Source organism: Gossypium hirsutum, chromosome D03 (genome assembly GCF_007990345.1).
Source record: "Gossypium hirsutum isolate 1008001.06 chromosome D03, Gossypium_hirsutum_v2.1, whole genome shotgun sequence".
Lineage (NCBI taxonomy): Eukaryota > Viridiplantae > Streptophyta > Magnoliopsida > Malvales > Malvaceae > Gossypium > Gossypium hirsutum.
The window spans coordinates 16325685-16347353 of record NC_053439.1 but is presented as its reverse complement, the minus strand read 5'-3'; the positions used below and the strand labels follow the sequence as shown (position 1 = coordinate 16347353).

The 21669-nt window shown below is 35.3% G+C and overlaps 1 protein-coding gene across 2 annotated transcripts; it reads right to left on the bottom strand.

The window, feature by feature from the left end:
• Window positions 1–14648: 14648 nt before the first annotated feature.
• On the bottom strand, window positions 14649–16844 carry LOC121215374 (uncharacterized). Of its 2 annotated transcripts, none has more exons than XR_005911213.1 (5): window positions 16695–16844; window positions 15707–16428; window positions 15294–15425; window positions 15079–15141; window positions 14649–14996 (listed from the first exon to the last, which is right to left on the bottom strand). XR_005911213.1 is itself a non-coding variant. In XM_041089808.1 (5 exons), the coding sequence occupies exons 2-5, from the start codon at window positions 15837–15839 to the stop codon at window positions 14928–14930; spliced, it is 366 nt and encodes a 121-aa protein (XP_040945742.1). In that variant the 5' UTR covers window positions 15840–16428; window positions 16695–16844; the 3' UTR covers window positions 14649–14927. The 2 variants fall into 2 exon arrangements, 1 of the variants encoding a protein (XP_040945742.1); XM_041089808.1 differs by having other exon boundaries at window positions 15294–15394.
• Window positions 16845–21669: the final 4825 nt, after the last annotated feature.

Sequence of the window (21669 nt, the reverse complement as noted above, 5' to 3'; positions counted from 1 at the left end):
CGAGAGTGACTTGTACTGATTGATTTTTGAAATTTTCGCACTTGTGTTGCATTTGAAGATATTTATGGTGTATTTGAGACATTGTTTTTATTTGGATATTATGTAAGGACTTTATTTTTTGAATTTTTATACTCATGTTGAAGTTATATCTTATTTACCAATTAAAGGGTCGCGATGAATTTTTATTTATTTATTTTAAATGGTGATAGTTGGAATAATGTCACATATGTGGTGAGAGTACGGAGGATAAGTATTTCATACTTTTTTCATAAAAAAATTGGTTTAAATTTACTTAACCTATATATATATAAATACATTATATAACTTGGGTTGTGGGGTGGGTATAGCAGGAATTAGATGGGTCTAGGGACCCATGTGGGTGGTAGGGCGGAGATGGTTTTGGGTTTTGTATCCCCCCACACCTGCCTCGCTCAATTAACATCCCTAACTGACCATACATCAGACAATACCCAAGTATAATTGATCCTAAATTCATTTATGGATTTATTCACTTTGATGCGTGGCATATCTAAATCCTGAGTGGATGACAGACTATGTAAGCGTGACTAGTACACATTGATGTAAGTAAAAGGTTGAGTTTGAATAGGTAAGGAACTAAAAGCTGGTGCGTTGGGTGTACGACTTCTACAGTATGTAGTTTCATTCACAATAGTGGAATTCATAACACAAGACATGGGTAAATGATATCCTCTCATTGACATTACATGGTTGATGAAAAGTAAACATGACCATTTGTCTTTCGTCTTTGTGATGAATGACTTAATTACTATTCAATAGTAATTGAATTTTGATGATGGAATAAGTAATGGTTACCATGAGATAAAATAGGATAATATTGGGAGAACGGATTTTATCCCAAAGAGATCAATGGTATCCTATGAGGGTAATGCACTTATGACAATGTCATTGGATGAGTATTGAGTAGTTGCTTTCATAATGGTATGTCGTTGGGGAGAGCTTAGTCATGATACTATAGTGGAATGACTTAATGACTCAATGAGTTTATAATTAATAGGCGAAAAGCCAAAACTTAATTATAAATCATTTGAGCCCTAATCACATATGTCCAATTGGTCCCTCGCTAGCTAGTTGAAACCAGAAATGAATTGTGAGTTTGAATAGAAATTAACATAATGAGTAGGAAAATAGAAATGGAAAACATTCAGGAATGATTATGGTCTTTTTCGAAATAGAACAATGGAATCATTTGGAAATGAATGTAGGTTTTCAAAAATGGAAATGGAAATAGAAATGATTCATTTGCAAATTCTATATAGGTTACTTAAAAATGAACGCAAAAATGAAAATAAACTATTCGGCCACAATGACTATGTTGAGTTATAAAATATTGAACATATTTTCTTAAAATTTTACTAAGGGTAAACCGTCAAAATTTTTTATCGAGAGTAAAATTGTCAAAATTTTATTGGGGGTAAAATTGTTTAATATAGAATATTAAAGTTTATTTTGGATAATAGAAAAATATGTATTGGGTTGGATTAAATTATAAAATGCTGGGTTAAAATTTCAGAAAACACATATAATTGGACCTAATATAATGAGAGACCCGAATCCCCATCATAATACATATGAGGGGAATCACACACTATTAACCTCTTTCCCACTCCTGGTTGGACTAGGAAGTTGTTTTTCTATTTGAATTAAACCTCTACAATTCAACAAGGGTTCTACCTTCTCTCCTTATTAATAGATGTCACCGATAGAGCTATTTACACAACTTTAAGAGATTATTGCTTTACCAAAATATAGAGAGAATTTATTCTCATCAAATATGTTTTTCAAGAATAACAATTCTACCGGTTTCTATTAAAGAGAGAGAATTTCCATTTTCACCCCAAATAAAAGAGACAAAAATTTTTCTAGTTATGTGTTTCGATTCAATTGGTTCAAGCCCACACTTGAAGTAGTTCGTGGTATGAGAATTGCGGAGAAAATCGTTTGGTTGAAAGTTAGGAACAACAAACTTCTACTAAGCCAAAAACACATATATGAATTTGGTGAGGGTTTATTGCTATAAATATCACAAACCGAGATTTTTCCAACATATGTAGGGTACGCAAAGGTTGGCCACAGGTTACATGATTGGGAATGACATTGACTTGAGGGAAAAGGGTGAACCCAAGCATTGCCCTCTATGCAAAATAGTCGGCCACAATCGAAACAAGTGCCCGCATCGAAACTTCCATCTTGGATAATTCATTGTAGTTGAGGCAAACTTAAATTTTTGTACCCGAAGTTTGAATTTATTTTAAACATTATCCCTTGTATTTTACTAACATGAATAAAAATTAATTAATATAAAACCAATCTTGTGATGTTTAATATAATGAAAAATAAGTTTAAAGTTTGACTATTGAAATGTTAATCAAAATTGATTAATATAACACCATTCTTGTCATGTTTAATATGATGGAAAATGATGTTGAAACCCTTTTACAAATTCAAATAAATTTTATTAGAAAAAAAGGGTACAATTTACATTAATCAAAATTGATGGTTGAATGGAGTTGTTAGTGGGGTGAAATGTTGTGGTGCCCTTCGTTGACGTCTGGCTTGTTAGCGAATGTTTATTGGGGGCTCAATGATTTGACCGCGAAGTGTAGCGTACTGAGGTGCAAAGTTATACATATGATTCATCATTGATGACCTCAATTGTTGATAATGAGAACTAGAATTGGGAATGTCAAGATGATAGGAGTAAACTTGGAACTTTGATGCAAAGCTGTCACTACGCAACTCTAGATAATAAGAACTACCCTTCGATTATGTTTGTGTCCTTGCAGGTTCGAGCTCGGGAGCAGAAGGCAAATGTTTTTGGCGAGGATGGGAGTGACTGGATACACTTTGATGATGTCCCCGTCGGTGTATATGTGAAAAAACTTCCATCAACCAGCCACCAAACAAATACGACAACCCATTTTCCATATGCCAACATTTGTAATGCATTGAGAGCATGAAATCCTCCATACAAGATTCCATCTAAGGCCTTCTACCCATTTGGGCGTTACACATTAGAGTCCACTATTGATGCAGTCACATATTTTTTTCAAATCAAGTTTGCCATGATCTTGATTTATCCTTTTATCATTGCATATATAAGGCCCTACATATTTTTGAATATCCCAGAATTGTGATCTTTGCCTCAATGTAACTTATATCCACCAGTTGCAACCTTCTGTAGACCTTTAACACTCCCTGAAATATAATGTCAGTTTAGATACGAATTTGTAGTCCAATTACACTTTCATGCTATACTTCTTGATGGTAGCTACACATTCCTCTTTATTTGGAAATTGTTGACCTATGGCCAATTCTTCTGATCTGGGTTCTGGTGCGAACTTGTGGGAAGGTGTTATATTTTGGTCTTTTGGGAACTTAGATGCTTTCGTAACACCAAGATCTACACTCAACATAGGGGTTGTGTTGGAAAATCAGGTTTAGAAAATGAAGCGGAAAATAGGTTTAAGGGAAAGCCTAAGTCTTGCAATTTTTTCCAAAAACAAGAAGTTGGTTGTGTTATCTAAAGTAATAAACATTTAATCAAAATCGTACCTTTATGATTCATGTAGGCTAACGCTTCGACCGAGTAGTTTTCTCTACTATCCTCAAACTCATGTCTGTAGAGTGTGGGCCCTTTTCGAATCAAACCTTTTTTCACTAAATTACTAGTGGGTCAAGTTATAAATAACGAGAATACGTTAAGAAATTTTTTGAAATAATTTTTTCAGAGGATTTTTTCTCTACAAGATTTCTTGAATTCATGTAACACCCTCAACCCAACCCGATCTACAAGATCCAAATCTCGAGTGTTACACCTTATACAAATGTAACTTTAAAATTCCTTTTGTTCATGTAAATTTCTCAATGAGTGTAACAAAATCTCTTATTGGCATACATTATATGGTTACATTTACATTTCACCTCTGTACAAAATACTATATATGTCTACTACAGAGTTTCTTGTAAAATAAACGTATGATTATTATTTCGACTTAATAAAATTTCAGACTTTCCTATTTTATCTCTTAGTCTACTGGATATACTTTGGGATACTACTTAATGAACTGCAACGAAGACTCGAACACACCATTTACCTTCTTTTGTATGCATAACAATCCAACGCACCGTTTCTTTGGCGTAGCCCTGGCATCGTCTCTTCGCGCATATTACTCTATAGACCTGAAAATAGAAACAACTTTTGTAAGTTCATAAAACTTAGTGTGCTAAACCATAGAATACCTTTTTCATCCATTCTACGTTGCATACGTTATTTTTCACATCCTTGAGGTATTTCTTGACCTTTCTTCCTTCTTTGGTGGTACATTACTGAGGCTACCGTCTTTATTTCTTCTGAACCAATTTCCTTTCTCTTGAGCGCACTATACTTAACATCTCTTTACTTTCTATAGTCTTTCTTAAATCTTACCTTAATTATAAGACTTAATATCTTTTTCCATACATACTAGTCTTATCATTTTCTTCAAGCGGGGTACACTACGCCCAATACTTAACTCAAAATTCACCCAGATCTTCCTTACTTTAGTACACTCTCTATAAGTACTTTCAACACATAACCTTCCCTCACCATGTAATCTGGTGTACACTAGTCTATTCCCTTATAACCATACGGGGTTCGCCCAAAGGCACTATCTTTATATGGTCATCACAAGAGTCGTATATCAGATTACACCAAGAAGGCGAGATTCTGAAAGGAAAGACTTTCCTTTCAGAGTGTTGCCACAAAGGCATCCTTTTAACAGTGATTGCCACAAAGTCTTTCTTTTAGTAGAAATAGCCACAAAGACTTCCTTTTAACAAAGATAACCACAAAGCTTTCCTTTTAATTGAGATAGCCGAAAAGGCTGCCTTTAAACAAATATAGCCATAAAGGCATTCTTTCAGAGGTAGCCACAATGAATCACTTTTACTGAAATTGGTGTTTTTGACGATAAGGATTCACCTAAACTCACCGTTGTGAGGTTTTCCCCTCATTGCATGCTACTCACCCAACCGTCCTTTAAATCTTTTCCATATGATGCCATAGCCCAACCATGGTCTTACATTATATATTCTTCAGAGTGCCATGGACTTTCCTTTCAAAGATTCATGTTTTTAGTCCCGACGGACCCTTTAGAAGACCACAAAGATAAACATAGACACTTCAAACAGAATCATACTTGACAGGCTCATTCACATCTGACTTATTTATATCCTCAAAACACACATAGACATACTTTACTCATTTAGACACATTAATCATTAACTTTAGAGATCATATTCATATTCCATACAAATCATTCATGCAAGTTCATCAGACATACATTTCTCATAGAATCATCACATAATGCATTTTTTAGCTTATTTTCATAGAAGGTTCTAACATGCATGATACATTTGCAAGAGTTGGCTTAGAGACTCACCTCATAACCTGGAAGGCTGTCAAACTTCAGACCTAATCCTTCCTTGTAACAACAACAACTTGAGTTCTAGCTCTTTCATTCAACCAGATACTATGGCTTCATTACCTCGTCAAATAGAAACACTTTGTTACAACTCATTTGGGTAACCTTTTACCTCTACTTTAACTCAGAAATATCACTAAGCCTTATTTCTTCAAGTATACTCACAGATCTGCGTTTCTTTAGCAGACAAAGTCATGAAATGTACCTTGTTAGGAGGGAGCTTACTAGCAAAAAGCCCAGAGTTCCAGACTTGTCTTTTTTTATTAAGGCGCCCCCATGTGCTTAGCCCCTTCGTCCTTAAGAAAGAAGAAAACCCTCCTTACCCTAACTTGAGTGTTCTTTTAACCTAACTCAAGTTTTCATGGGGACTTGATAAATGTCACATCAAGACTGAATTGTCTTATCCAAAATCTATCACTCCCAAAAACTTACCTGGTACTCCTTTAGCCTTTAACTCTTCTGATTCACATTTGGTTAGTTCCCAACCAACTTTCCTAACCAATCAACTGGTACGGGACCATATTGTTCACTGGAGGTATTATGCCTTCTGTTGTCTACTTATTTCCACATTAGAGTCCGCCTATTCTATACGCTAAAAACACATTTGGGCGGCTACTACACTTATTCAGATATTCTTCCTTATGATTCCTTAACCATTCCTATTATAGAGGGCCGTATAAATAAAACATTCTTGGTTCACCTATTCTATATGCCAAGATGGACCTTTTTGGGCGAACACTTCTTCGCATGTCGTTTTTCTATATAGCTATACGCCTAATTCAAAAACTTATACACTCTTACCATTATTCTTTGAATCGTTGTACTTAACTTTTCCATAAGTTTTGCTCCTCTAGATTACGTCAGAATAAGGCGTCACAAACATGCTTGGAAAGTAACTTATACTTAATCCAATCCTAACGTTGGACACTTAAAACTATTGTAACAACCCGTTTTTCAGTGGTGTCAAAAACAGTGGTTTTGGGGCCATCAAATCTGACGAGTAATTTTATAAATATTATTATTTAATATTTATGAGTCAAATATTATTTTAAAAAGGTTTTTGATATAGTGATTTCTGTTATATAATGGATTTTTTAAGTTCAAGTGGTATGACCCTAAGGTCACGTGGTTTTAGAAAATGAGGTATTGGGACCTCGTTTCTATAAACCGAGTCGTATATTATAAATATTTTCAAAGTGTCATTAAGGTGGTATTAATGTTTCGTTAAGAAATTTTAACGTTTCGATTGTTAATTAAGCAAAAAGGACTAAATTGTAAAAGTTAAAAAAGTCAATCGCTATTAATCTAAAGGTGTTAAATTGATTAAAGAATTATAATTGGATGGCCTTAATGAGTAAATTACCCTTTTTTAAGTTAGTGGACGATTGGTGGGGTTGTTTAGTTTTAAAAAATGATGTTTATTAATCTATAAAAACATTATATTATGTTATATTGTTATTAGTATAAGAAAAAGAAATCAAAAGATGATTCATTCATCTTCTTCACCATTTTAGTTGAAACAAAAAGCGGGCAAAGCTTCAAGCTATGACCAATCTGTAATGGATGCATGTGAGTCCGTTTTTCACCATTCTCTTTTAATTTTTATGTTTTTGGGATCGTTGCAACTAGGTCCAGCTAGCCCGTACCACCGATTTTGAAACTATTAAAGATATTTAATGTTTTCATTGATGAATTTATGTGATTTTAGATGTTAAATAATGAATTTGAAATGTTATTTGATATTTAAAAGTATTTTGTTAAGTGATTTGGATGAATTTTTTGATTAGGGACTAAATTATTGAAAAAAATAAAAGTTCAAGGATTTGAGGTTAAATTGTTACATATGTGGGCTGATATGGGTGCCATGAATATTTGGCTGTCATAATTTGGCATTAAAAATGGTTAATTTGCATGTTTTCGGCTCAAGGACTAAATTGAATAATAGCAAAACTTTAGGGGCAATTTTGTAAAAATGTAAAAAGATTAAATTGCATAAAATTAATTTTTATTGTCTAAATTAATATATTTAATGAAATTCTTAATTTAGATCAAGATCACGTGGAAAATAAAAAATGAAAAATTACCAAAATACCCCTAAACTTTGGGATTTCTATATAATTTTGATTAAATTGAATGCTAATATGTTATTATATTGTGATTAAATCAATATATATGTTAGTATGCAATTTACCATGTTATGAAACGACGCAAATCCAACTACGTACAACGATTACGAGCCCCGTTTGAACCTTAGGAATTTGTAAGATACAAATGACATGTCATTAGGGTTTACATGAATTGAGTATTGGTCCTGATTGTCCTACCGATGGCTGAGGTCTTGTATGTTTTGCGGATACTCCACAGCTTGTGTGAGCAGCATCGTGTAGCTACGTTTTGACCCACAGCTCGTATGAGAATATCGATTTGTAGCTCGTGAGAGCATACCGATTTACAGCTCGAGTGAGCATACCGATTCACAGCTCGTATGAGCATACATGTACATGAATTGACGGATTACAGTTATATGAGCTAGCACACTATGTGTGAGCTATCCTGGGTATCCAACAGTATTCTAAATGATTCAATAGGCATTATTCAAATATGAAGTGGTAAGAGTTCGATATGAACTAAGATATAGATACATGTGAATTTCACTGAAATGGTATTACATGGTATATTAAAAGTGGAAATGGATGACATATGTATATGATACATGAATAAATGTTATGCTCATCCATGTTTATAATGCATATGTTATATGTTTATTTGGCTAACATGTTTTGTGTACATGCTTAGGCTTTGGCCAAGTTGTGGTTGGATTATGCCACGTTAAACTTATAAGTTATGCATTGAAATGGTAAATGCCTAAATGGAAATATGCTTGTGATTATTAAAGGGTGGTAAGGTTTAAATTATGCAATTCCTATTGAAATGGTTTATCATGTGGTTAATTCCAAAAAGAATTATGTTTAAATGCACGAACTCATGGCTATGATTGAATGATATGCTTATGTCTTGTGTGTTATGCATATAAAACGGGTGTGGAAAGGTAATGAAATAGTAAGCTCATACCTGAAGTGTAGAATGATGAAAAGGGAATGATGAATTGAATTAACGTTGTTATTTGAGCTAATGAGAGTAAATGCAATGGGAAGTAATGAAATACAAATGAAAATAAGAAAATTTGAAAGGGTTCAAAGTTATTTAAAATCCTACTATGTTAGGGATAATATGTATAAGTGATGTTGTGGATTTATTCACCTTGTGAGTTGTTGTATATAGCTTCATGAATCTTGCGGTATCGGTATTGGATTATTCTTGATATGTATGAATTTCATATTTGAAATTGATTGATATGATTGAAGTTTATACGAGCTTACTAAGCATTCATTGCTTACGTAGTTGTTTTCTTTTACTTTTCAGATTATCGGAAGCTCGATCAAGTTGGAATCTAGTTGGAAATCCATCACACTATCCATCAGCTCTATCAGTACTTTCGGATGTTTTAATTTTGGTTATAATGGCATGTATAGGCATTTTTGGGTAATGTTTGGCCTATGTGTTTTAGTTGTTGAAATAGCCATATGGTTTGGCTTGTGTTATGGTATCTTAGTTGTGATTATGGTATTTTCAATGTTGACTAAGGCTTGGTTTTCGGCATGTATATAAATGGCCTTAAATTGGTTGATATCATAGTTTATTATGCTAAAAATGTTTAAGTTAGAATGATTGATTAAGTATGCATATTATAAATGTCTTCTGATTGGTATGAATGCGGTAATTTGGTACATTTTATATAAATGGCATATGTGATCTTTGGTGCAAATTGTTAATGGTATATTTGGTGTGTTTTGTTAGGTAAAGTAAACGACTATTATTGATGCAAGCTTAATCAAAAGTTAGTTGAACATTTTGGCTAATTTGAATATGTAATGGTACATGTTTAGATGATGAGCTTGAGGTGCCATTGGGCATATTGGTTATATGTTGTTATACCTTATTGGAATAGCTTGATTATGCATTATTTTGGTGCCTTTTGATGGCTTGTGTATATGTACAAAAGGGATTATAGGTACATGTTCAAATGGGTGAGAAAAATGGCTTGTAAAATGACCTATTTTTGTTTACACGGGCAGAGACACGGACGTGTGTCTCAGTCGTGTATGACACACGGCCAGGCGACACAGTCGTGTTTCTCCTGTAGCTTTCAAAGGGTTACTGTTACACAGCCTAGCACACGGCCTGACACACGGGCGTGTGAGGCCATTTCGAGGGGTACATAGCCTGGCACAGAGGTGTGTGGTTTGGTCATCTGACCCAAGTCAGTGTGTTACACGGGCCTGAGCACGGGCTAGGACATGGCCGTGTGTCCCTACTTCAAATATCCACACAGCGTAAGACACGGACGTGTCTCTCGGCTGTGTGAGTCACATGGCTTGGCCACACGGCTCTTGTAGTTTGTAAATTTTCATCTTTTTATGAAAAATGTTATATGTTTCTGATTTATTCTCTACTTATTTCTAATGTCTTCTTTTAGAGCCCTGAGGGCTCATATAAGGGACATTATTGATTGGTTTTGCTATGATTGATGATATGAGATAAACGTTTTCAAATTTTTGATAGTTTTGAAAAGTAAACTTCGGTAATGCCCTGTAACCCTATTTTAACGGCAGATATGGGTTAGGGGTGTTACAACTATCTTCTTAAGCCTTATTCCAATGGACTATATTTCAAACTTTCAAGACTTTTCCCGTGGGCGTACTCTTGAACTTATGTTTCTTAAATGAATCCATCAATTTACTTATTCAAAACTCATTCCTAAATTCTTACTTCTAAAACAACACAAGAATACTAGGGCTTCGTGACCTTTTACAGGTGGAACCCTAAAATCTCTAACCAAAAAACCAAGAGTGCTTCGCCGAGAGTCCTAGTGGAGGCAGTTTCTTCTACGGCTTAGGATGGGGGAAAGTGGTGGCAGTGGTAGAGAGAAAAGGGACGATATTTCCCTCTTAACAAAAGAACTCATTCAATTATCTGTAAATGGGTCGATGGTGGTTCCGAGTGAGAATCCATCTCTGATTTGCACAATCTGGATAGAAAAGCTTTATAATCCAGAGAGTTTTAAGGCACAAATGAGGAGCATATGGAAAACAAAAAAGAAGTTTGAGATTCAGACGGTAGGGCAGAATCTGTATTTGATAGTTTTTGAGTTAGAAGAAGATTTGGAGTTAATCATGGAAGGAAGACCGTGGCTGTTCCGAAAAAGCTTGATTTTATTTGATAGGTTAAATCAATCGGTGGAAAGATCTCAAATCCGACTTCATTCATCGTCGTTTTGGTTGAAGATAGGTCCCTGTCTACCAGAATTCGATAAGAAAGATTTATTACATTCCATAGGTGTCACGTTCGGAGGGGTGCTCAAATCTGAAATTGGTGGAGAATGGTGTCGACTGAGAATTAATTTAAATGTGCAGAAACCACTTAGAAGAGGTATTTTGTCTCGATAGATAATAGTAGCAAATGGTGGATTTCTTTTAAGTATGAGAAATTACCAATATTTTGCTTTGGTTGTGGGAAAGTGGGGCATGGTCTTTTGGATTGTAGTGAGTGGAATCCTGCTGAAAAATTAAAAATTAAAGATCCACCATATACGTTGGCATTAAAAGCAGAATCTAATGCAATCGGAAAGGAAAGTATTAAATTCAATGATCTCTCAAAAAAGAATAGGGTACAATGCTCTTATACAGGGAGTTCTGAGATGGAGGTGATGAATGGGATAATACAAGGGAGATTACAACCGAGGGGGGATGAGGAGTTGAGGGAGGATCATGAGGAAGCATTCAAAGTTATGAAGAATGAATAGAGGGATGACACCAAGAATAGACAGATTATGAATGTAAAATCAACTAAGAAGATAAGCTGGAGAAGGGATACTTCAATTCAATCTAGGGCTCAGCGAAAAGACGAAAGTAGTGAAAGGAAGAGGAAAGCAAATGAAGAAGAAGTGGAGATTAGTGGTACAGGAAAGATAGTTGAAGACAGAATTAAAAGGTTGAAGAAAGATGGAGGAAAAATATGTGGAGAAATGCTAATAGAAGTGATGATTAATGAGATGGACCAGAGTCATATTCGTCTACTTATGGAATCGGTGGCTGCCATAAGGCAAGCCAACCGAAAGCAATGAAAAGCATTAGTTGGAACGTTCGTGGATTGCAGAGTCCACGAACAATTAGAAGGCTGCGGTATTTCTTAAAGCAGCATAATCCCTAGATGGTCTTCTCAATGGAGACTAAAATAAATAAGCAACAAATGGAAAGGGTTAGAAGAAGCTGTGGTTTTCAAAATGGAATTGATGTTGATGCAGATGGTTCCCGAGGCGGTCTATGTCTGGCTTGGAAAGGAGAGATCATTGTTACTTTGAGGAGTTTTTCCATGAATCACATTGATGCAATTGTTAAGAAGGAAAATGGGAGTGAAGAATGGAGATTTACAGGCTTTTATGGATCCCCTTATGTCAATGGTAAAAATGCTTCATGGAATCTGTTAAAGAAACTGAGACAAGATCAGAGTCATCCATGGTTGGTAAGTGGAGATTTTAATGAGATTTTTTACTCTTTTGAGAAAAGTGGTGGACTACCAAGAGAGGAAAGACGGATGGAGGCTTTTCGAGAAACCCTTGAAGAATGTCACCTAGTAGATATAGGATATTCAGGGGTTTGGTTTACATGGGAAAGAGGGAATTTACCAGAAACTAATATTAGAGAAAGATTGGACAGGGGTGTTGCTAATGATAAATGGAGGAATCTTTTTCCATCTGGTAGTATTCATCATTTAACCCATTCGATGTTAGATTATTGTCCAATCCTCCTTAATACGAATAAGGGAGTCACCTATGGAGGTAGCTTGGGGTTTAAATTTGAGGCATGGTGGATTATAGAAGAGTCTTTGGAGAGAGTAATTAAATCATCTTGGGATTCATCCACAGGCACTATATTGGAGAAATTGGGAATATTGTAATTGAAATTAAAGGAGTGGGCAGTATGAATCACAAATGAGCGTAAAGGGTTAAAGAGAAGGCTTACTAATAAACTCGAGTTGTTGATGGAGGAAGACAGGAATGATGATGTAATGGCAGAGATTATTGATACCAAGGTTCACCTGAACATGGAAATCGACAGAGATGAAATCTACTGGGAGTAGAGGGCAAGAGCGAATTGGCTCAAAGCTGGGGATAAGAATTCTGCGTACTTTTATAAGTTTGCCTCGTCTCGTAGGAAGAATAATTCTATAGAGGCTTGTGATCAACGGAGGAGTAGAGGTTACTGATGGAAAAATGATAAGCGAAGAGGCTACTTTATACTTTCAAGAGTTATTTACTTCGAAAGGAGTGGGAGAGTTTTCTCATCTTTTGTCAGGTATTAAGAAAACAATTTCAACAGATCTAAATAAGGAGTTAACGTTAAAATTTACGGAAGAAGAAGTAGTTTCAGCTCTTAAATGAATGGGGCCAACCAGAGCACTAGGACCAGATAGGTTTCCGGCATTTTTCTTTCAACGATTCTGGCACATTGTAGGTAAAGAAGTTATCTCTTTCTGTAAGTTTTAAATAATGGTCAAAGTTTGGGTCCTCTTAATTCAACAGACATCGTGCTAATTCCAAAAATTCAGAACCCTACAAACCTTACACAGTTTAACCTTACACAGTTTAGGCCGATAAGCTTGTGCACGATTCTTTATAAAATGGTGGCTAAGACCATTGCCAATAGATTACAAGGTGTTATGAGGAGATGTATTGACATAGCACAGAGTGTTTTTATTCCAGGAAGGCTAATCTCTGATAATATCTTACTTGCTTATGAGATCCTACACATGTTTCGACAAAAGCGAACAGGAAATAAAGGATATATGGCGGTTAAGCTCGACATGAGCAAAGCATATGATAGAGTCGAGTGGAGTTTCTTGAGGAAGTTATGTTGCGTATGGGTTTTGCAAAAGAATGGGTTGATTTAATAATGAAGTGAATTAATTCAACAACTTATACAGTTAATACTAATGGAAGAAGGGGACGAATTTTTAAATCCTCTAGAGGAATACGTCAGGGTGATCCACTTAGTCCCTTTATTTTTCTTCTCTGTAGTGAAGGACTTTCGGCATTAATGAGATTGGCTATGGAGGAAGGGCTGTTAAAAAGAATAAAGGCTAGCAGGAAAGGACTAGAGATCTCACATTTGCTTTTCGCTGATGATTGCATATTGTTCGATGAAGCAACAGAAAGAAGAGCGAGGATCTTAAAAGGAATTCTTAAGGAATATGAAGAATGTTCAGGCTAGTGTGTAAATTTCGATAAATCCACGGTGTTCTTCAGTACAAATACATCAGTTGAGAGAAAAGGTGAAGTGTCAACATGCTTAGGAATTAAAGGGTCATTGGACATGAAAAAGTACTTGGGACTCCCTAACACGGTGGGTAGACGCAAAAAAGAGTCGTTTCAAAATTTAAAAGATAGGGTCAACTCTAGAATTAAAGATTGGAGTACTAGATTTTTATCTCAAGGAGGAAAAGAAATATTTATTAAAGCAGTACTACAGGCTATCCCAACCTATGCTATGTCATGTTTTCTTCTCCCTAATTCTCAATGTGAAGAACTTAAAAGAATTTTTGCTAAGTACTGGTGGCAAAAAATGCAAAAGGGTAAAGGTATCCACTAGTGTAAATGGCAGTTTATGTTTCGTTCAAAAGAGGAGGGTGGAATGAGACTTAGGAGTATGGCCAAGTTTAATATCTCATTATTGGCTAAACAGGGCTGGAGGATCTTGAGTAACCCTAAATCGCTAATTGCACAAGTGTTAAAAGCCAAATATTTTCTAAAAACAGATTTTTTAAATTCACGTCTCGGTAATAATTGCTCGTTCACATGGAAGAGTATATGGGCAACCAAAGGAATCTTAGCTGATAGGGTATGTTGGAAAGTAGGAAAGGGTACTGAAATCTCAGCTATTAATGATAGGTGGATACTAGATTTTAAGTATGCCAGGTTATCATCTCAGTTTAATAATTTGCGTGACTTTAAAGTTGCTAATCTAATCGATGATATCAACAGGGAATGGAAGAGAGAGTTAGTTGTTTCTACCTTTCCAGAAGAAATTACTGAGAAGATTCTTTGAACTCTGTTAGCAAAACAGCCGCATGATGACTATCTGGCCTGGAGGGGGGAGTCCTCGGGAGAATTCACGGTTCGTAGTGCCTACAAACTATTACATGGCATCGAATTTAATCCTAGAACTTACACTTTACAAAATGAGTGTAGGAAATTTTACAAGGAACTATGGCTTCTTAATCTTCCTACTAAATTAAAAATTACAGTCTGGAGAATTTCATGGAATTATCTTCCAACATGGGTCAACTTGCAGCGTAGAAGGCTTCTTAACAACACGGCATGCTCCTGGTGTGGAAGAGCGGTAGAAACCACGAACCATATTTTTCACGAATGCCCTGGTGTAACATCAATATGGAAAGAGTTATCATTCCCGGAGATTCTTCAAGTGCCTTATATGGAATTTTTTCAGTGGCTTACCTGGATTTTTGAACAAATCTCTCCCTCTCGACGAAGGATTTTTTGTTGCGCTTTATGGGCAATCTGGGGAGAAAGAAACAAAAGAGTACATGAAAAGACTATCAGATCTGGGAAAGAAATTGCAAAGTTTATTAAGAGCTACATCTCTGAACTTGTTGGGATCAAAGAAAAAACACCAAAGGTTATAATAGGGAACCAAAAATGGAAGCACCCACCTGATCAATTCGTGAAAATAAACTTTGATGCGGAATATGATGGAAATCTAAACCAATCAGATGTGGGGATTGTGGCGAGGGACAGTGAAGGAAATGTTCTCCTATCGTTCACAGAGGTTCACAAACAGGTTGCTTCAGCGTTTGCCGCCGAAGCAATCGCTTGCCGGTCAGCAACACAGATTGGTATTGACATGCAATGGGCAAAGATCATCATTGAAGGAGATGCATTATCGATTATTAAAAAGCGTAAGATGAAGAGCCAGGACAGATCGATGATTGGAGCATTTATTTATGATATTCATCAGATAATGATCAAATCTAGTAATATTTCATTCGAGTAAATCCCAAGAGAAGGGAATAGTCTGGCGCATTCACTTGCAGAGGAGACATTAAAGAGGAAAGATGAGATTTACCTGATAGGTGGAGTCCCTGAGTATGCAGAACATCTGAAGGACAGAGATAAGGATGACAGTGGATTGAAGAGGAAACGAAGAAATGAAGAGGCTGTAATTGTATAATCAAAAGGGTTTGGGGAAAAGCCTCCATTGGTATCCGAGAAATCCTAGTAAAGAAATGGAAGATGATGAGACAGGATGAGAACGGTTTGGCTTTTGATTGGGCAAAATAGCGGTGGGATTAATTAGTTGTCTAGAGTTTTCTTTCATCTGTTATAGTTTTTGTTTTTTTTTTCTTTTGCCTTGGATTTACTCATTAGAATGGACTGAGCCAAGGTCTTTGTTTTTTAGGTCAGTGTCTTTGTTTTTAATATGGGTCATGTCATACTCTTTTACATTTTTCAATAAAGCCCAATCTGAATCATGTTTCAAAAAAAAAGAATACTAGGGCTTCGTCGGGCAAGATGCTACAATTCAAGTGTAAGAGAATTATAATAGGCCAATTTTGGCCTGGTTAAAAAACAAATAACAAGCCCATATTATAACCCAATTACATTAGCCTAACACTAAATCTAACCTAGCCCAATAAACCCATCAAAGCCCTTTCGCCTCAGTGCAGCAGCAGCAGCCTCCTTCCCAGCCTTGGCGCCGCAGCAACTGTCTTTGTGCACGAACACACAACAGCCCCGTATCTCGCGAACGTCGCCCTCGCACAGTCCAGGAACTCTAATTCAGTACACCTGTAAACCACGAATAGCATTAATAGGACGACACATACAGAAAATTGTAAAAAAAGGCTATAAAAAGCCAGTCGATTTACGTAATAGGGGTTGGCAAAATACTGTATTGAAAAGTAAAAGAAAACACGAAAGTACAAGAATCAGAAAAGAAAAATTTTGAAGGTGACTTCTCCATTTTTTCTTTTTACTGCTTTTTGTCTCATTTTTCTGTTGTTTTTTTAATAAACTAAAGAAACGAAGAAAAGAAGAAGGAGAGGGGTTCTTACCGGTGGTAGCGCACCGTCGTGGCGCCGTCGTCGTCGTTGTGGCCGGTCGGAAAAGGGTTTGAAATGGTGGAAGGGAGGCTGCGGCAAACACAAAAGTGACAGAGAAGGGGAATGGCTTTAGGGTTTTAAAATGGGATTTTATAAGGGTTCAAAAGGGGCTATTTGCGCAATTAGTCCTCATGATTTTATGGTGTTTTTCAATTATTTTTTTATTTCTTTTAAATTTTACTGCACATTTTATTTCTGTTTCAATCTAACCAGTGTTGTTGGGCAGCGTTTCGGAGGGAGGGATTAATTTCCCTTTTGATCCTCCGCTGTCGATTGCGTGTTCTAATTAGTCCATTCGCATTTTATTTTTTTTGTAAATTTGCCCCAAATATCTGATTAAAGTTTAAATTAATCCCTTTTTACTATATTATATTATTCGTTATTATTATTGTATTATATATTATTATTACATTTATGTATATACGCGCATATGTAGGTTAATATATATATGTATGTGTTTTAAATGATTTTAAATACATATGTATACTTTATATATCTTACTATTATTTTATTTTCATAATTTTATAAATGTATATACACGCGTATATCTATTTATATTTTATGCTATTCATACTTTTTATATTTTACATTTTATACGTTTGTATATATATATATTTTTATATACTATTCTTTTATATTTTATTTTATTTTATATATATAATATATATATTCATACACCATTCAAAACTATTATAAGCATTTTTTTATATGCCTATATATCCATATTTTTATAATCTACTAATATATTATATTTATACATTTTTATGTTTATTATTTCTAAAATGTATATATATTTTATTATTAATTCATTTTCATGATTTTTGAATACATATACATATGCATTAGCATTTTATCATGTCTCCAAAGAAAATATATTTTGGTTTCGTCAAAGCATTAAAATCGTTTTTAAATTTTCAAAATATTTGGCATTCATGGTTCTCGAGAAAGATCGTGTCCTAACTTACTGGATTGTGATCATTTTTCGATGAATTTAGAAAGCCAAGTATTTATTTTGCAATAAATTGACAATTTCCAAATAAAAGCTTATTCTCGGGAATCCAAAAATGTCGGGTACTAACTTACTGGTCATGACATTTTATCTTCTCGAAATAAGAATTTTTAAAATTAAAAGATAAAACTTGATTTTGAAAATTTAAAAATATTGTGCCCTAACTCACTGGGTGTGATGTTTTATTTCTTTGAAATTAGGATGTCTTATTTTTAATTCATTAGAGTTAAAAGTTTGCTTTTAAAATCTTTTTAAATTCTCGACACCAAGATATTAAATAATCAATTTGGTACCGATTTTTGGCGTTACGAGGGTGTTAATCCTTCCTCGTGCGTAACTGACTCCCAAACATGTTTTTTCCAATTTCGTAGACCAAAATTATTTTTAAGGTGAGCCGATCACACCTCAATCAAGGGTTGGTGGCGACTCCAATTTTTGTTTTCTTAAAGTCGATAACAAATTTTTGTTTTTCAAGAAAATGGTTTCGACAGCTTGGCGACTCCACTGGGGACCTTCTGAGAGTCGAGCCTGAATTGATTATCTTCTGTCTTTTTGTCGAAAATTTAAAGTTATTTTTAAACCTGATTTTCCCTTTGCATTCATTAGTTTTAATTGTCATATGCTTGTTTGGTTGGTTTAAGTCTGTTGGTTTATTTGCATTTTTGCATTTCATGGTCAATTTTACCCCTCTAAGTGGGAGTGAGAAGTTAGTCCTTCATGAGGTTTTCACCTCCGTGCAGGGTAGTGGATCGCTTTCGGGATACATCCGTACCTATGTCTTCGTGAGATTTTCGTCTCCGTGCAACCATAGGGAAATGTATTCCCTTGAACCGAACTCGGTCCATATGAGCCTATAATAGGTGAGAATCGAGGAATATGTTGGTTCGGGTACCTTTGCCCTAGAAGCCAAACCTCATGTAGTGAACTTTAGGAACTTGCCCAAGGTAGAAATATACCCATAGTAGTCACCCGAGTAAGTATTTTATTACTGTCGAAACCATTTTTTGAAAAAAACAAAAACTTTAGGTTGTCGACTTTTTAAAAAAAAAAATTGGGAGTCGCCACCAATCTTTTATTAAGGTGTGATTGGGTCACCTAAAAACGACTTTGGTCTACGAATTTAAAAAAAAAGGTCCGGGATTCGGTTACGTATAAGGAAGGATTAGCACCCTCATTACGCCCAAAATTGGTACCTAGTTAATTAAATAATGTCTTAATGTCGAGAATTTGCAAAATATAATCCTTAGCAAGGACTTAAAACGTTACGTATTAAGACCCTTATCATTTCAGAGAAGAAAAATGCCACACCCAATGCATTAGGGCACAACATTCTAATTTCCTCCAAAATGAATTAGGTCAGAATACTCGTATAATGAAAAATTTAAAAGAATATCCATTTGTCCAAGATTTAAGAAATCGCGACGCCCAATACATTAGGGCACAATTCCTCTAAAATCCCAAACTCGGAATATTTCCTTTATTATTTTTTAGAAAAAATCTTCATTTCGAGAAATCAATGCGTCACATCCAATACGTTAGGACACAACGTGTTGAATTCCCAATAATGAATTCTTATTTTGATTAAAGAGAAATGCTCGATTGTTAGATTTAACGAAGAAAATTAGAACCCAATACGTTAGGGCTCAATTTCCTTGAAAATCCTAAATACGAGCATTACCTCAATTTTGAAAAGTTTTATTTTAAAATTAAATAAGAGATAGTGTAATGTTATGTTAAATATGTAAACAAATACCCCTTAAAAAATATCAATAATAAATACAACAATTCCATAGAAATAATATGAATAATCAGATAAACAAATAAAATAATGACGTGCAAAATATCTAATAAATAAGCAAGATAATAATAAAAATATGCAAATATAAATTAATAAGTAAATGATGAAAAAAAAAAACATGTACACACAAAAAAGACATAAGTTTAAAAAAATTAAAATAATATCAAAATTAATTAAATAAATTAAACATGTGTACACAAGATATACGAAAAATATTGGTTTTTTTAAAGGTATAAATATCTAAAAACCTATATATGTAAAATAATGATAATTACTTATAAAAATTATAAAATAAAAAAAACATTATTGAAATATTGATTTTAAGAGAAATATATAAAAAAAAGACTAAGTTGAATCATAAGTAAAATTCAGGGGTAAATCTGCAAATAAATAAAGTCTGGAGGACTAGATTGAACGCGCAAACAATGTAGAGGGGCTGGAAGGGAAATTTTCCCTTCTCCTCTCAACGACGTCGTTCACCTTAGGACGAAATTGAAAACAATAATAAATTAACGGGTAAATTAATAAAAGAAAAATTTAATTGCAAAAGAAACATTAAAAAGCAGAGGGGCTGAAAGCGCAATTTGCCCCTCCGTTAAAAAACACGCGGATCCTAGGCCAGGTCGGGTCGGAGCTAGGTCGGCCTCCCTAAAACGACGCCGTTTTGGTGCCCTATAAATATCCCCAATTCTTAAAAAAAATTCATTTTGAAACCTTTTAAAAAAAGAACTTTAAAAACACTCTCAACCTCTCAGGCCTCCGACCATCGGTCGGTCATCGGCCGGTCACCAGCAACCGCACCGGCCGCCGATCTCTGGCGGCGGCACCACCATCTGCGGTGGCCAGAAAGGGAAAAAATTTCTCGGTTTGACCCTCTAGACCCCCTGAGCCTAAATTTGGGCTCAAATCCCACAAAACACCAACAGAAGTGCCTTTAAAAGCATTGAAACCTTTCGGCTTCCGGTCGTCTTTCATCCTCAGCCATCCACGGCGATCTAGGGCTCCGAAACACAGGTTGTGTCTTCTCTTCCCTATTTTTTTATTCGCATGCATATAATGGTAAAAAATAAACACAACAATAAATAAAAACTGCAAACAACCTTTGTTTCGTTTGTCTCTCTCTTTATGTTGTAAAAAATAAGCTTTTTTATTGATTTCGAAATCCGGATCCCTTTACAATGTATTGGAATGGCTTTTTATAGCCGAATGAAAAAAAATAAATGAAATCAAGAAACAAATTTTGTTTGATTCGATCTGATTTGATTTGATTTTTCTTTCCTTTCTTGTGTTTGCAGGTGTAGATCGTGAAGATCCGGGGCTTGGCTTGGCTCAGTTGCGGCGCTGTTGCCTCATGGAAACCCTAAGGTTTCCTGAATCAGTCTTGGGCCTCTGAGCTTTGGGCCCCTTTGCTGTATTTCGGGTTTTGGGCCTTGTGGACTGTTTATTTTCTTTGTAAAAAAAATTGGGCTTTATATTTGATTTTTTATTTACAAAAGGGCGGGTAAAATTTAGGTATTACAGCTGCCCCTCTTTGCTCGTAGTCGTGTAACAGAAACGGAGCAAAGACTTTAAAAATGCCAAATTTTGCCTGGTCGTGTTGGACTTGGTACTCTTCTTCTTTGGGTAGCCTCATTCTCTCCTGCTACATCTTCAGAAGTATAGGAATTTGGTGCTTTAATCCACTCCACTGCGACTTCAGGGAGATAGGATTATAGCTTCAGCTTGACTTAGTCTGTTCCACTGCAACTTCAGGGGGATAAGACTAGATGCGATCTACTCTCTGCAACTTCAGAGAGATAAGATCTGTGATTTTAATCCGCTCCACTACAACTTCAGGGAGATAGGATTGTCGGCTTTAATCTACTCCACTGCAACTTCAGGGAGATAAGATTTTCCATCTTCAGTCTGCCTCACTGCAACTTCAGGAGGATAAGACCTGCTTGTTTAGTCTGCTCCACTACAAGTTCAGGGAGATAAGACTAGATGCGATCTGCTCTCTGCAACTTTAGAGAGATAAGATCTGTGGTTTTAATCCGCTCCACTGCAACTTCAAGGAGATAGGATTATCGGCTTTAATCTGCTTCACTACAACTTCAGGGAGATAAGATTTGCCATCTTTA